At 45.6% G+C, this 12,375-nt stretch overlaps 1 protein-coding gene across 2 annotated transcripts in view; it reads left to right on the top strand.

Moving 5' to 3' along the window:
- The window catches only part of FAH (fumarylacetoacetate hydrolase), an 81,080-nt gene that overhangs the window by 54,705 nt on the left and 14,000 nt on the right, over positions 1-12,375 (top strand). For both annotated transcript variants that reach the window (XM_073618243.1, XM_073618242.1), the window contains exons 9-10: positions 5,135-5,265; positions 11,729-11,804. In XM_073618243.1, the coding sequence (XP_073474344.1) occupies positions 5,135-5,265; positions 11,729-11,804 (207 nt within the window). The remainder of the gene's footprint in view (positions 1-5,134; positions 5,266-11,728; positions 11,805-12,375) is intronic.

The raw sequence follows: 12,375 nt of genomic DNA, 5'->3' as shown, positions 1-12,375 counted from the left end.
TATATACAATCTCCTCTTCTCCACAGTATATACAATCTCCTCTTCTCCACGGTATATACAATCTCCTCTTCTCCACAGTATATACAATCTCCTCTCCTCCACAGTATATACAATCTCCTCTTCTCCACAGTATATACAATCTCCTCTTCTCCACGGTATATACAATCTCCTCTTCTCAGCAGTATATACAATCTCCTCTTCTCCACGGTATATACAATCTCCTCTTCTCCACAGTATATACAATCTCCTCTTCTCCACGGTATATACAATCTCCTCTTCTCCACGGTATATACAATCTCCTCTTCTCCACGGTATATACAATCTCCTCTTCTCCACGGTATATACAATCTCCTCTTCTCCACGGTATATACAATCTCCTCTTCTCCACAGTATATACAATCTCCTCTTCTCCACGGTATATACAATCTCCTCTTCTCCACAGTATATACAATCTCCTCTTCTCCACAGTATATACAATCTCCTCTTCTCCACAGTATATACAATCTCTTCTTCTCCTCCGCGGTATATACAATCTCCTCTCCTCCACAGTATATACAATCTCCTCTTCTCCACAGTATATACAATCTCCTCTTCTCCACGGTATATACAATCTCCTCTTCTCCACAGTATATACAATCTCCTCTTCTCCACGGTATATACAATCTCCTCTCCTCCACGGTATATACAATCTCCTCTTCTCCACAGTATATACAATCTCCTCTCCTCCACGGTATATACAATCTCCTCTTCTCCACAGTATATACAATCTCCTCTCCTCCACAGTATATACAATCTCCTCTTCTCCACGGTATATACAATCTCCTCTCCTCCACAGTATATACAATCTCCTCTCCTCCACAGTATATACAATCTCCTCTTCTCCACAGTATATACAATCTCCTCTCCTCCACAGTATATACAATCTCCTCTTCTCCACGGTATATACAATCTCCTCTCCTCCACAGTATATACAATCTCCTCTCCTCCACAGTATATACAATCTCCTCTCCTCCACAGTATATACAATCTCCTCTTGTCCACGGTATATACAATCTCCTCTTCTCCACAGTATATACAATCTCCTCTTCTCCACAGTATATACAATCTCCTCTCCTCCACAGTATATACAATCTCCTCTTCTCCACGGTATATACAATCTCCTCTCCTCCACAGTATATACAATCTCCTCTTGTCCACGGTATATACAATCTCCTCTTCTCCACAGTATATACAATCTCCTCTTCTCCACAGTATATACAATCTCCTCTCCTCCACAGTATATACAATCTCCTCTTCTCCACAGTATATACAATCTCCTCTCCTCCACAGTATATACAATCTCTTCTTCTCCTCCGCGGTATATACAATCTCCTCTTCTCCACAGTATATACAATCTCCTCTCCTCCACAGTATATACAATCTCCTCTTCTCCACGGTATATACAATCTCCTCTTCTCCACAGTATATACAATCTCCTCTTCTCCACAGTATATACAATCTCCTCTTCTCCACAGTATATACAATCTCCTCTTCTCCACGGTATATACAATCTCCTCTTCTCAGCAGTATATACAATCTCCTCTTCTCCACGGTATATACAATCTCCTCTTCTCCACAGTATATACAATCTCCTCTTCTCCACAGTATATACAATCTCCTCTTCTCCACAGTATATACAATCTCCTCTTCTCCACGGTATATACAATCTCCTCTTCTCAGCAGTATATACAATCTCCTCTTCTCCACAGTATATACAATCTCCTTTTCTCCACGGTATATACAATCTCCTCTTCTCCACAGTATATACAATCTCCTCTCCTCCACAGTATATACAATCTCCTTTTCTCCACGGTATATACAATCTCCTCTTCTCCACAGTATATACAATCTCCTCTCCTCCACAGTATATACAATCTCCTTTTCTCCACGGTATATACAATCTCCTCTTCTCCACAGTATATACAATCTCCTCTTCTCCACGGTATATACAATCTCCTCTTCTCCACCGTATATACAATCTCCTCTTCTCCACGGTATATACAATCTCCTCTCCTCCACGGTATATACAATCTCCTCTTCTCCACAGTATATACAATCTCCTCTTCTCCACGGTATATACAATCTCCTCTTCTCCACAGTATATACAATCTCCTCTTCTCCACAGTATATACAATCTCCTTTTCTCCACGGTATATACAATCTCCTCTTCTCCACAGTATATACAATCTCCTCTTCTCCACAGTATATACAATCTCCTTTTCTCCACGGTATATACAATCTCCTCTTCTCCACAGTATATACAATCTCCTCTTCTCCACAGTATATACAATCTCCTCTTCTCCACAGTATATACAATCTCCTCTCCTCCACAGTATATACAATCTCCTCTTCTCCACGGTATATACAATCTCCTCTTCTCCTCCTGCACTTCCCTGGTTTGCAGACTATCACTCCTCCTCACTCCTCCAGCACATCGCTTTCTTGCTCTCCTCGGACCAGCTAGCACTGTAGGCCTGACACTGGCTCAACCAGGACCCAAAGCAGATGCCCTTTGCAGGCAGGAACCGCGGGCCCCTATGATGCCCCTATGATGCAGCAAACACTTAGAAAGTTCCAATGCTAGCTGGCTCTGTGGCTGCTGCTCACAGCCCCACCTCTTCGGGGCACTGCCAACCCTCCTGGTTGCAGCTGCCCCTTTTCACAGCCCGTCCATTAGGGGCGCCCTGGGCGCCGCCCCCTCTATCCACACCACCCCTTATATGTATAATAGATAGATTCATGCACAGCATGAGCCACCCCCTATTCATGACTCCAGACCCTTTTCAGGACGCTGGGCACCTGAATTACAGCGGCGGGGGGGGAGCGGGGGGGGGGGGGGGTTTAAGCACCTGATTAGAGCCATAGGCTCTAATAGGCTTCAAAATAGGGTGGACTCGGGGCGCAGAGCATTGCGCCATGAGCCCACCCAGGTGTTACAACAGCGAATGAATATTCGCTGTTGAAACACTGATCCTCAATCCAGCCAATCAGAAGTGGGTGTGAGACCCGTTTTCTGATTGGCCGAAAAGAGAAGGCTCCCAATTGGCCGCCAAGGAGGAGGGAGGAAACGGAAGCCGCCGTGATGACCCGTGGAAAGCAGGGGAACGGGAGGGCAGGGTAAGCCACTGGTGAAGTGATGGGGTAAGTGCTACAGACTGACCAGGGGGGTGTCGGTGCATAGTGTTTGCCGCCCCCCCCCAAAAAATTACCACTGGCTGCCACTGCGTGCCACCACAATCCTCCAGACTGCTGCATCTCAGTGCTCTCAGGCGTGCCTCCCAGTCCTCCCGACTCTGTGAATTAAAACCAGAGGCAGCCAAGAGGGCTGGAGAACTCCCTGGAGACTTGCCCAGCAGTGTTCTCCCACGGTCCTCTCCTCCTGTGCCTCCTGAATCAAGACACCTCTATGGGTTATAAGAGGGTCCCGTCCGCACCCGAGCCTAGGCCCAAGGTCTGGGCAGATCCCTCCAAGGCTCCGACAGCCTAACACCCCATCTCCATTTTCCACCCCGATCAACTCCTCCCCAGCTTGGGCTGACCCTGGGTATTTAACCACTTGTCATCCGCCGCACGCCAATATACGTCGGCACAATGGCAGCGGTGGGCAAATGGGCGTGCCTGTACGTCCCCTTTAATTGGCGGGGGTAGCGGGCCGCGTACAGCATGACCGCACCTACGAGACCTACGATCGTGTCACGGAGCCGCAGAGCGGGGAAGTGCCTATGTAAACAAGGCATTTCCATGTTCTGCCTTGTGACATGACAGAGATCACCGCTCCCTGTGATCGGGAGCAGTGATCGCTGTCGTGTGAGTGGAAGCCCATCCCCCCCACAGGTAGAATCACTCCCTAGGACACACTCAACCCCTTCATTGCCCCCCTAGTGTTTAACCCCTTCCCTGCCAGTGTCATTTACACAGTAATCAGTGCATTTTTATAGCACTGATTGCTGTATAAATGACATTGGTTACAAAATAGTGTCAAAAGTGTCCAATGTGTCCACCATAATGTCGCTGTCCCGATAAAAATCGCAGATTGCCGCCATTACTAATTAAAAAAAAAAATTAATAATAAAAATGCCATAAAACTATCCCCTATTTTGTTGACGCTATAACTTTTGCGCAAACCAATATACACTTATCGCAATTTTTTAAAATAAAAAATATGTCGAAGAATACATATCGGCCTAAACTGAGGAAAAAATATATTTTTGGGGGATATTTATCATAGCAAAAACTAAAAAATATTGCTTTTTTTTCCAGAGCTGAAGCAGTTAAGGAGGCCTGCCCCCTGCCAATTCAGATTGTTTTCCAGAGTAGTGCCCCATCGTTGGTATCAGTGGGAGGAATAGTGTCCCATCATTGGTGTCAGTGGGAGGAATAGTGCCCCATCATTGGTATCAGTGGGAGGAATAGTGCCCCATCATTGGTATCAGTGGGAGGAATAGTGCCCCATTGTTGGTATCAGTGGGAGGAATAGTGTCCCATCATTGGTATTAGTGGGAGGAATAGTGCCCCATCATTGGTATCAGTGGGAGGAATAGTGCCCCATTGTTGGTATCAGTGGGAGGAATAGTGTCCCATCATTGGTATCAGTGGGAGGAATAGTGTCCCATCATTGGTATCAGTGGGAGGAATAGTGTCCCATCATTGGTATCAGTGGGAGGAATAGTGCCCCATTGTTGGTATCAGTGGGAGGAATAGTGTCCCATCATTGGTATTAGTGGGAGGAATAGTGCCCCATCATTGGTATCAGTGGGAGGAATAGTGTCCCATCATTGGTATCAGTGGGAGGAATAGTGTCCCATCATTGGTATCAGTGGGAGGAATAGTGTCCCATCATTGGTATCAGTGGGAGGAATAGTGTCCCATCATTGGTATCAGTGGGAGGAATAGTGCCCCATTGTTGGCTTGTTGGTGTCAGTGGAAGAAATGGTGCCCCAAGGGCCAGATAAATGCAAGCAAAGGGCTGCATCTGGCCCCCCGGGTCACAGTTTGGAGACCACTGCTCTAGAAGTATGATGCAAAGATGTTCATGACTACATATTATTTAAAATGTACATTTTCCATTTCCTGTAATGCTGTATTTTATTTTTAGCTAGAGACATCCAGAAATGGGAATATGTACCACTTGGACCTTTTCTGAGTAAGAACTTTGCCACAACAATATCTCCATGGGTGGTGCCGATGGAGGCCCTGATGCCATTTGTGCTTCCCAACCCAATCCAGGTGACTAGAAGAACTAGATAAAGCAGCATAATAGTATTATTTTAGTTCACTGATTTTTGCTATGCATGTATGCAGCATCAAATTGGTGTCCATTATTGGCCAAGTTAGGTGTTAAAAATGCAAACTTTAAGGATAACTCGGATCTCTTCTTCAGGCTTTCTACATTCTTTTAAAAAAATGGTTCATATTGAAAAAAAAAATTCAAATTGAAAGTAAAATTTTGTTACACTGTGAAATGCATATAAAAGTTATTATGCTTGTGCACTGGTTCAAATCATTTGGTGGAGGGGAGATTATGGTGTGGGGGGAGGGGGGATTATGGTGTGGGGGGTTGTTTTTCAGGGGTTGGGCTTGGCCCCTTAGTTCCAGTGAAGGGAACTCCTTAAGGTGTCAGCATATCAAGACATTTTGGACCATTTTCATGTTCCCAACTTTGTGGGAACAGTTTGGGGATGACCTCCTTCTGTTCCAACATGACTGTGCACTGGCCTGCAAGGTCCATAAAGACATGGATGAGAGCGCGTTTTGGGGTGGAGGAACTTGACTGGCCTGCACAGAGTCCTGACCTTAACCTGATACAACACGATTGGGATGAATTAGAGTGGAGACTGTGAGCCAGGCCTTCTCGTCCAACATCGGTGCCTGACCTCACAAATGCTCTTCTGAAAGAATGGTCAAACATCCCCATAGACACCCTCCTAAACCTTGTGGACGGCCTTCCCAGAAGAGTTGAAGCTGTTATAGCTGCAAAGGAAGGGCCAACTCAATATTGAACCCTATGGAGTGGGATGCCATTAAAGGTCATGTGCGTGTAAAGGCAAGGTGTCCTAATACTTTTGGTAAACCTAGTGAATCTCTTCATATGTCTGGTGCAAACCCAGAACATATGTATCTATCACTACCCCATCAACTGAAGACCTAGCACAGACCTTATAAGTAAATAAATTACTAGAATTTCAGCGTCTAAATGTCATATCAGCCGCGGCCCCTGGAGTCCATTAAAGTATCATATTAAATACACATTAATCCTACATGGATAGAAGAGATTTGGAGTTCTTTAAACACAGAGACCACCTATGAAAAGATGGTGTAAAATGACAAAAGAAAACTCACCCAAGCTCTACCACTTGTCAGAAACCTTGAAATCAGGCCGAGACAGAAGTACAGTTAAATCACACTTGTTTAATAATTAAAGTAAAAAGAAAAAACATAGTTAAAACATAGCCAGAGTTCAGTAACCGGAACGGATAGTCAGCCAAGCCAGAAGTCAGGGATCAATGTAGTGGAACAGCAAGCAGGATCTGGAGCCAGAAGGGATGTCAGCAAAGCAAGTCTTGAACAGGATCGCAGGAGATAGTTTCTGTGATGTTGACCAAGGAGAAGGCAGAGATCCTCTGGACTGGATGGCTTAAGTAGGCAGGACTGACGAGCAGGATATCATCAACAGCTGAGTAACTGTGGAGAGATAAGAGCTGGCAATTAGCCGACAGCTGAGCGGCCAGTTGCAGTTGGTGTGCAGAGTGGTTGGTGCTCTGGCTAATTGAGTTCACAGAGAATCCATAACATGTACAAACCGGCAACTCGACAGCTTCTCCATAGAAGATTTTATTGTAGCATTACAGCATCCAAAATGCTGACGCGTTTCGGCCTAAGCCTTCATCAAAAGCAACATGGTGGTGTAAAATGAACCTTTCCATTCCTCGAGCATGTAAACATGGCAGTACTGTCCTAATCTCCTATATCAGCTTTCTTCATGTGCATTTGTTCTGTCCACTAATAGTAATATAATATATGATGTGTATATACAGTACTGTGCAAAAGTTTTAGGCAGGTGTGAAGTAATGCTGTAAAGTCAGAATGCTTTCAAAAATATATATTTTAATTTGTTTTTTTTATCAATCTACAAAATCAAAGTGAGCAAACAGAAGAAAAATCCAAATCAAATCAATATTTGGTGTGACCACCCAGCATTCATTTTTACACTTGCACACTTTGTACACTTGCACAAAGTCAGGGATTTCATAGGATTAGAGTCAGGTTTATGATTAACACATTATACTAAGCAGGAGCTAAGGATCATCAATTGCATATGTAGGTTGTTGTTTCAGTCATTAACTGAAACAGAAAAAGCTGTGTAGGAGGCTTAAAACTGGGTGAGGAACAGCCAAACTCTGCTACTAAGGTGAAGCTGTGGAAGACAGTTCCATGTCACAGATCATACACCATGGCAAGACTGAGCACAGCAATAAGACACAAGGTAGTTGCACTGTAACAACAAGGTCTCTCCCAGGCAAAGATTTAAAAGCAGACTAGTGTTTCAGGATGTGCGGTTTAAGCTCTTTTGAAGAAGTACAAAGAAACTGGCAACATTGAGACGCGTAGACGCAATGGTCGGGTAACGCTGGGGCGCATAGACGCAGTGGTCGGGTAACGCTGGGGCGCATAGACGCAGTGGTCGGGTAACGCTGAGGCGTGTAGACGCAGTGGTCGGGTAACGCTGAGGCGTGTAGACTCAATGGTCGGGTAACGCTGATGTGCGTAGACGCAATGGTCGAGTGATGCTGAGGCGCGTAGATGCAATGGTCGAGTGATGCTGAGGCGCGTAGATGCAATGGTCGTGCAACATTGAAGAGAGTAGGCCCAATGGTTGGGCATCATTGAAGAGAGTAGGCCCAGTGGTTGGGCATCATTGAAGAGAGTAGGCCCAGTGGTTGGGCATCATTGAAGAGAGTAGGCCCAGTGGTTGGGCATCATTGAAGAGAGTAGGCCCAGTGGTTGGGCATCATTGAAGAGAGTAGGCCCAGTGGTTGGGCATCATTGAAGAGAGTAGGCCCAGTGGTCGGGCAACATTAAGAAGTGTAGAAGCGGTGGTTGCATCTACGCTCCTTAACATTACCCAACCACCACGTCTACACTTCTCAATGTTGCCTGACCACTGCGCCTACACTCCTCACTGTTACCTGACCATTGCATCTACGCTCCTCAATGTTGCCCAACCACTGCGCCTACGTTCCTCAATGTTACCTGACCACTGTGTCTACTCTCTTCAATGTTGCCCGCCCATTGCATCTACGCGCCTCAGCGTTACCTGACCATTGCGTCTACGTGTCTCAACAATATCTGATCACTGCGTTCAATGTTGCCTGACCACTGCGTCTACGCTCCCCAGCGTTACCCTACCACTGCGTCTATGCTCCTTAATACTAACCAGTGGTAGGGTAACGTTGAGGAGCATAGACGCAGTGGTCAGGTAACATTGAACGCAGTGATCAGGTAATGTTGAGGAGCGTAGACGAAGTGGTAGGGTGATGTTGAGGAGCGTAGACACAGTGGTCAGGTAATGTTGAGGACCTTAGACGCATTGGTTGGCGAAGGAAACTTAATGCGGCAGATGAAAGACACATCATGCATGCTTCACTTCGATATCGGGAGATGTCTAGCAGTGCCATCAACACAGAATGGGTGGAAACCAGTGGGACCCAGGTACCCCATTTACTGTCTGGCGAAGTGGTCTTCATGGAAGAATTGCCGCCAAAAAGCCTCCAACGTGAAAACAAGGCTAAGCGACTCAACTATGCAGGAAAAATGGTAGCAGGTGCTCTGGGCTGCTGAGTCACAATGTGAAATATTTGGCTGTAGCAAGAGGCAGTTTGTTGGGGGGAGGGCTGAAGAGTGGTACAATAATAAATGTCTGCAGGTGAAGCATGGTGGAGGTTCCTTGCAAGCTTGGAGCTGCATTTCTGTAAATGGAGTTGGAGATTTGGTCAGGGTCAATGGTGTCCTCAATGCTGAGAAATACAGGCAGATACTTCTCTATCATGCCATACTAACAGGGAGGCGTGTGACTGGCCCCAAATTCATTCTGCAGCAGGACAACCCCCACCCCCCAAACATCCAGCCAATGTCATTAAGAATTATGTTCAGGGTGAAGAAGGACAAGGAGTCCTGGAAGTGGTGGTATGGCCATCACAGAGCCCTGATCTCACCATCATGGAGTCTGTCTGGGATGACATGAAGAGACAGAATGATTGGAGGCAGCCGACATCCACAGAAGATCTGTGCTTAGTTCTCCAAGATGTTTGGAACAACCTACCTGCCGAGTTCCTTCAAAACCTGTGTGCAAGTCTACCTAAAAGAAGGCAAGGGGGGGGGTCACCCCAAATATTAATTGTTGGTATTTATTTCAATTAACCTGTATGTATTCCCTGTTTTTTATTGTTGATATTCTTTCATTTATTTTTCCACTGCCCAAGAGAAGTTAAAGTGCCCTTTTTGTAAAATGTAATGTAGAGCCCTCTTAGTCAGGCTGCTAGGTAAAATTAGTTTGGCTCTGCTGTAATCAGAGGAGTTTTTGTTGCTTGCTCTGGTCTGCTGAGGATTCCTAGGCTGGGAGATTGCTTGCTTCCCCGTGCCTCTAGAAGAATCTTCCAGACCGTAGGGAGGGAGATTCAAATGATAGGCTGTATATTTATCATGTCCTGTCCCTGGAAGGGGACATCCAGAAGGTGGCTGGGGGGGGGGGGTGATAAATGTGCAGGAGACCTGAGCATATTATTATTTTCTTGTCAGGGAGGGTTACAGTACTCCTGGGGCTTCTGCCTCTAGAAGAAGGCTCTCTAAGACAAGAAACCACTATTTGGAGCTTAAGTGTCTGCTGCGCTAGGAGGACAGCTGAATAGGGCATACCCGCTAAGGACACTGTTTCAAGGTCTGGGTTCTGGAGGAACATTGTGTCATCTTCCACTTTGATTTTGGGTCCCCCTACTTATGCACAGCCAGGCAACATGCATTTTCCAACTGCATTCAGAGACAAAGAATCAGACCATGGGTTTGGTTTTGTTATTTTGTTTGGGAAAATAACTTGGATAGGGTATAGGGATTATGTTTCCTTTTTCCGCTCCCAGCTTGGAGGCAGAGTCCCTCTCCCCCTCAGCTCTGGGGTCCTCTCCAGGCTACACGACACAGCTTCCTCACTCCATCTTCCACCCAACTCTCTTGCTGGCCAGACTCCACAATACCCTGGAGACCCTGCCAGGCCTCCTACTTGGGGATTGACCAGAATCCCCATAAATATGCAGATCAGGACCTCCTGGCCTCCACCCACAAGTTTCTAGAAACTTCTCCAAGCTTCTAGAACCAAGAGGGGAACCAGAGGCACGACCTGTAGAGCCCTCCAGCCTGACCTACAGTATCCCTCAACTAGTTACTAGTAAATTTTCCTACTCTAGACTGAGCACTAGAGGGTGCTACAATAGCACTCCCCCACCATCACAAAGAATGTTGTATGTAATTAAAGCAGAACTTCAGTCATTCTTTTTCATCTTTCCATCTATTAAATCTTCTGCCCTTGTTGTTTTAACTTTGGATAGTAAAACCATTATTTTTTCTGCCAGTAAATACCTCATACGGCCCACTTTCCTGTTTCTGGTCTGGTAAAAAGCTTAGGCTTATGACGACATGCACAGCTCTCTCTCTCTCTCTCTCCTCTCTCTCTCTCTCTCTCTCTCTCTCTCTCTCTCTCTTCTCTCTCTCTCTCCTCTCTCCTCTCTTCTCTCTCTCTCTCTCCTCTCTCTCTCTCTCTCTCTCTCTCTCTCTCTCTCTCTCTCTCTCTCTCTCTCTCTCTCTCTCTCCTCTCTCTCTCTCTCTCTCTCTCTCTCTCTCTCTCTCTCTCTCTCTCTCTCTCTCTTCTCTCCTCTCTCCTCTCTTCTCTCTCCTCTCTCTCCTCTCTCTCTCTCTCTCTCTCTCTCTCTCTCTCTCTCTCTCTCTCTCTCTCTCTCTCTCTCCCTCTCTCCTCTCTCCTCTCTCCTCTCTCCTCTCTCCCTTCTCTTCTCTCTCTCTCTCTCTCTCTCTCTCTCTCTCTCTCTCCTGAGAGTTTGCCAGGAAGGGAGGGGGGATGAGTCATAAGAGGGCCAATGGGACCTGCAGAGCTGGAGGTGTGCCTCTTGTGTGTCTGTGTAAATCCAGGAAGTGAACAGGCAGCAGCTTCACCTGCCCACAGTTAAAATGGCTGCAGCCAGACTCAGTGGAGGGAGCAGCTTATTTGGCAAGTACAGAATCACAGTATATATATATAATAATATGCAAAGTGGTTGGAGGGAAGCTTCAGAGTGGCAAAGATGGTTTTTATTACAAATTATGTGAGCAGACTGCAGTTCCTCTTTAAGTTATGTAGAAAAACTTCCACCGAGGATTAAACAAACACAAAAAAAAACTACAATTCACAGAAGTTTATGGGATTTACCCTCAACAACATAGTTATTTTGTTATTTTACCTTCTATCTGTATCTTGCACCAAATTTATATTATCTATTATTTCAATGTATTTCTTTCTCTCTTGAATATATAATTTTCTTTGCTATGACATATCATAGGGCTCAGTATGACTGTGTAGAAGACCTTTGTCAGGCCAGGAAGGTTCTCCACCCATTGGTCACCTCTCCTCATTGATTCTTCTCCCATGCAGGATCCCGCGCCTCTGCCGTATCTCCAGGATAAGAGTGATTACACATTCAATATTAACTTGTCTGTCTGCCTTCAAGGTAAATTACATGGCCTGATGATTGTGTATTATCGATCCTCGTGGAGGTTGAATGTAAGACTTTAGAGGATCGTGCTGAGTTGTCTGCATCTGTATTGCAGCATTTACCGCTGTCCGCAAAAATACTCTCCGCAGGTTTAATAACCGAGTACAGGAAACGGCGCGACTTATAGCCGGCGGTGACTAATCAGTAAAATGATAAGACTAGAAGGAGATTAATTGAAGGAACGCTTACCGAATTATGCATTGACAGCAGCCATGACGCTGCGTGTGATGGAGCTTGGAGGACCAGATAAGGGCTCGTTATGTAGAACCTGAAACGTGGCACTTCAGAGCTGCCAGTACTAATGCATTCAGAATTAATTGCTTCAAGGCTTGTCGGAGCTCCTGGCCTCATCAATTTAATGACTGCAGGAAATAGGTTTGTGCGTTCCTCCATGTGTCCGTGAGAATTCCTACAGAGACGGGCGAACAAATATTCTGCACCTTTCTGGAACCTAAAGTGCTTCTAAAGGCTCGAGATTTTTCATAGACATGTGCAATTCCTTTTAGTTCCAAATTTGTTTTTTATA

Source organism: Aquarana catesbeiana, linkage group LG03 (assembly GCF_042186555.1).
Source record: "Aquarana catesbeiana isolate 2022-GZ linkage group LG03, ASM4218655v1, whole genome shotgun sequence".
Lineage (NCBI taxonomy): Eukaryota > Metazoa > Chordata > Amphibia > Anura > Ranidae > Aquarana > Aquarana catesbeiana.
This window is presented reverse-complemented; position numbering and strand designations above follow the sequence as displayed.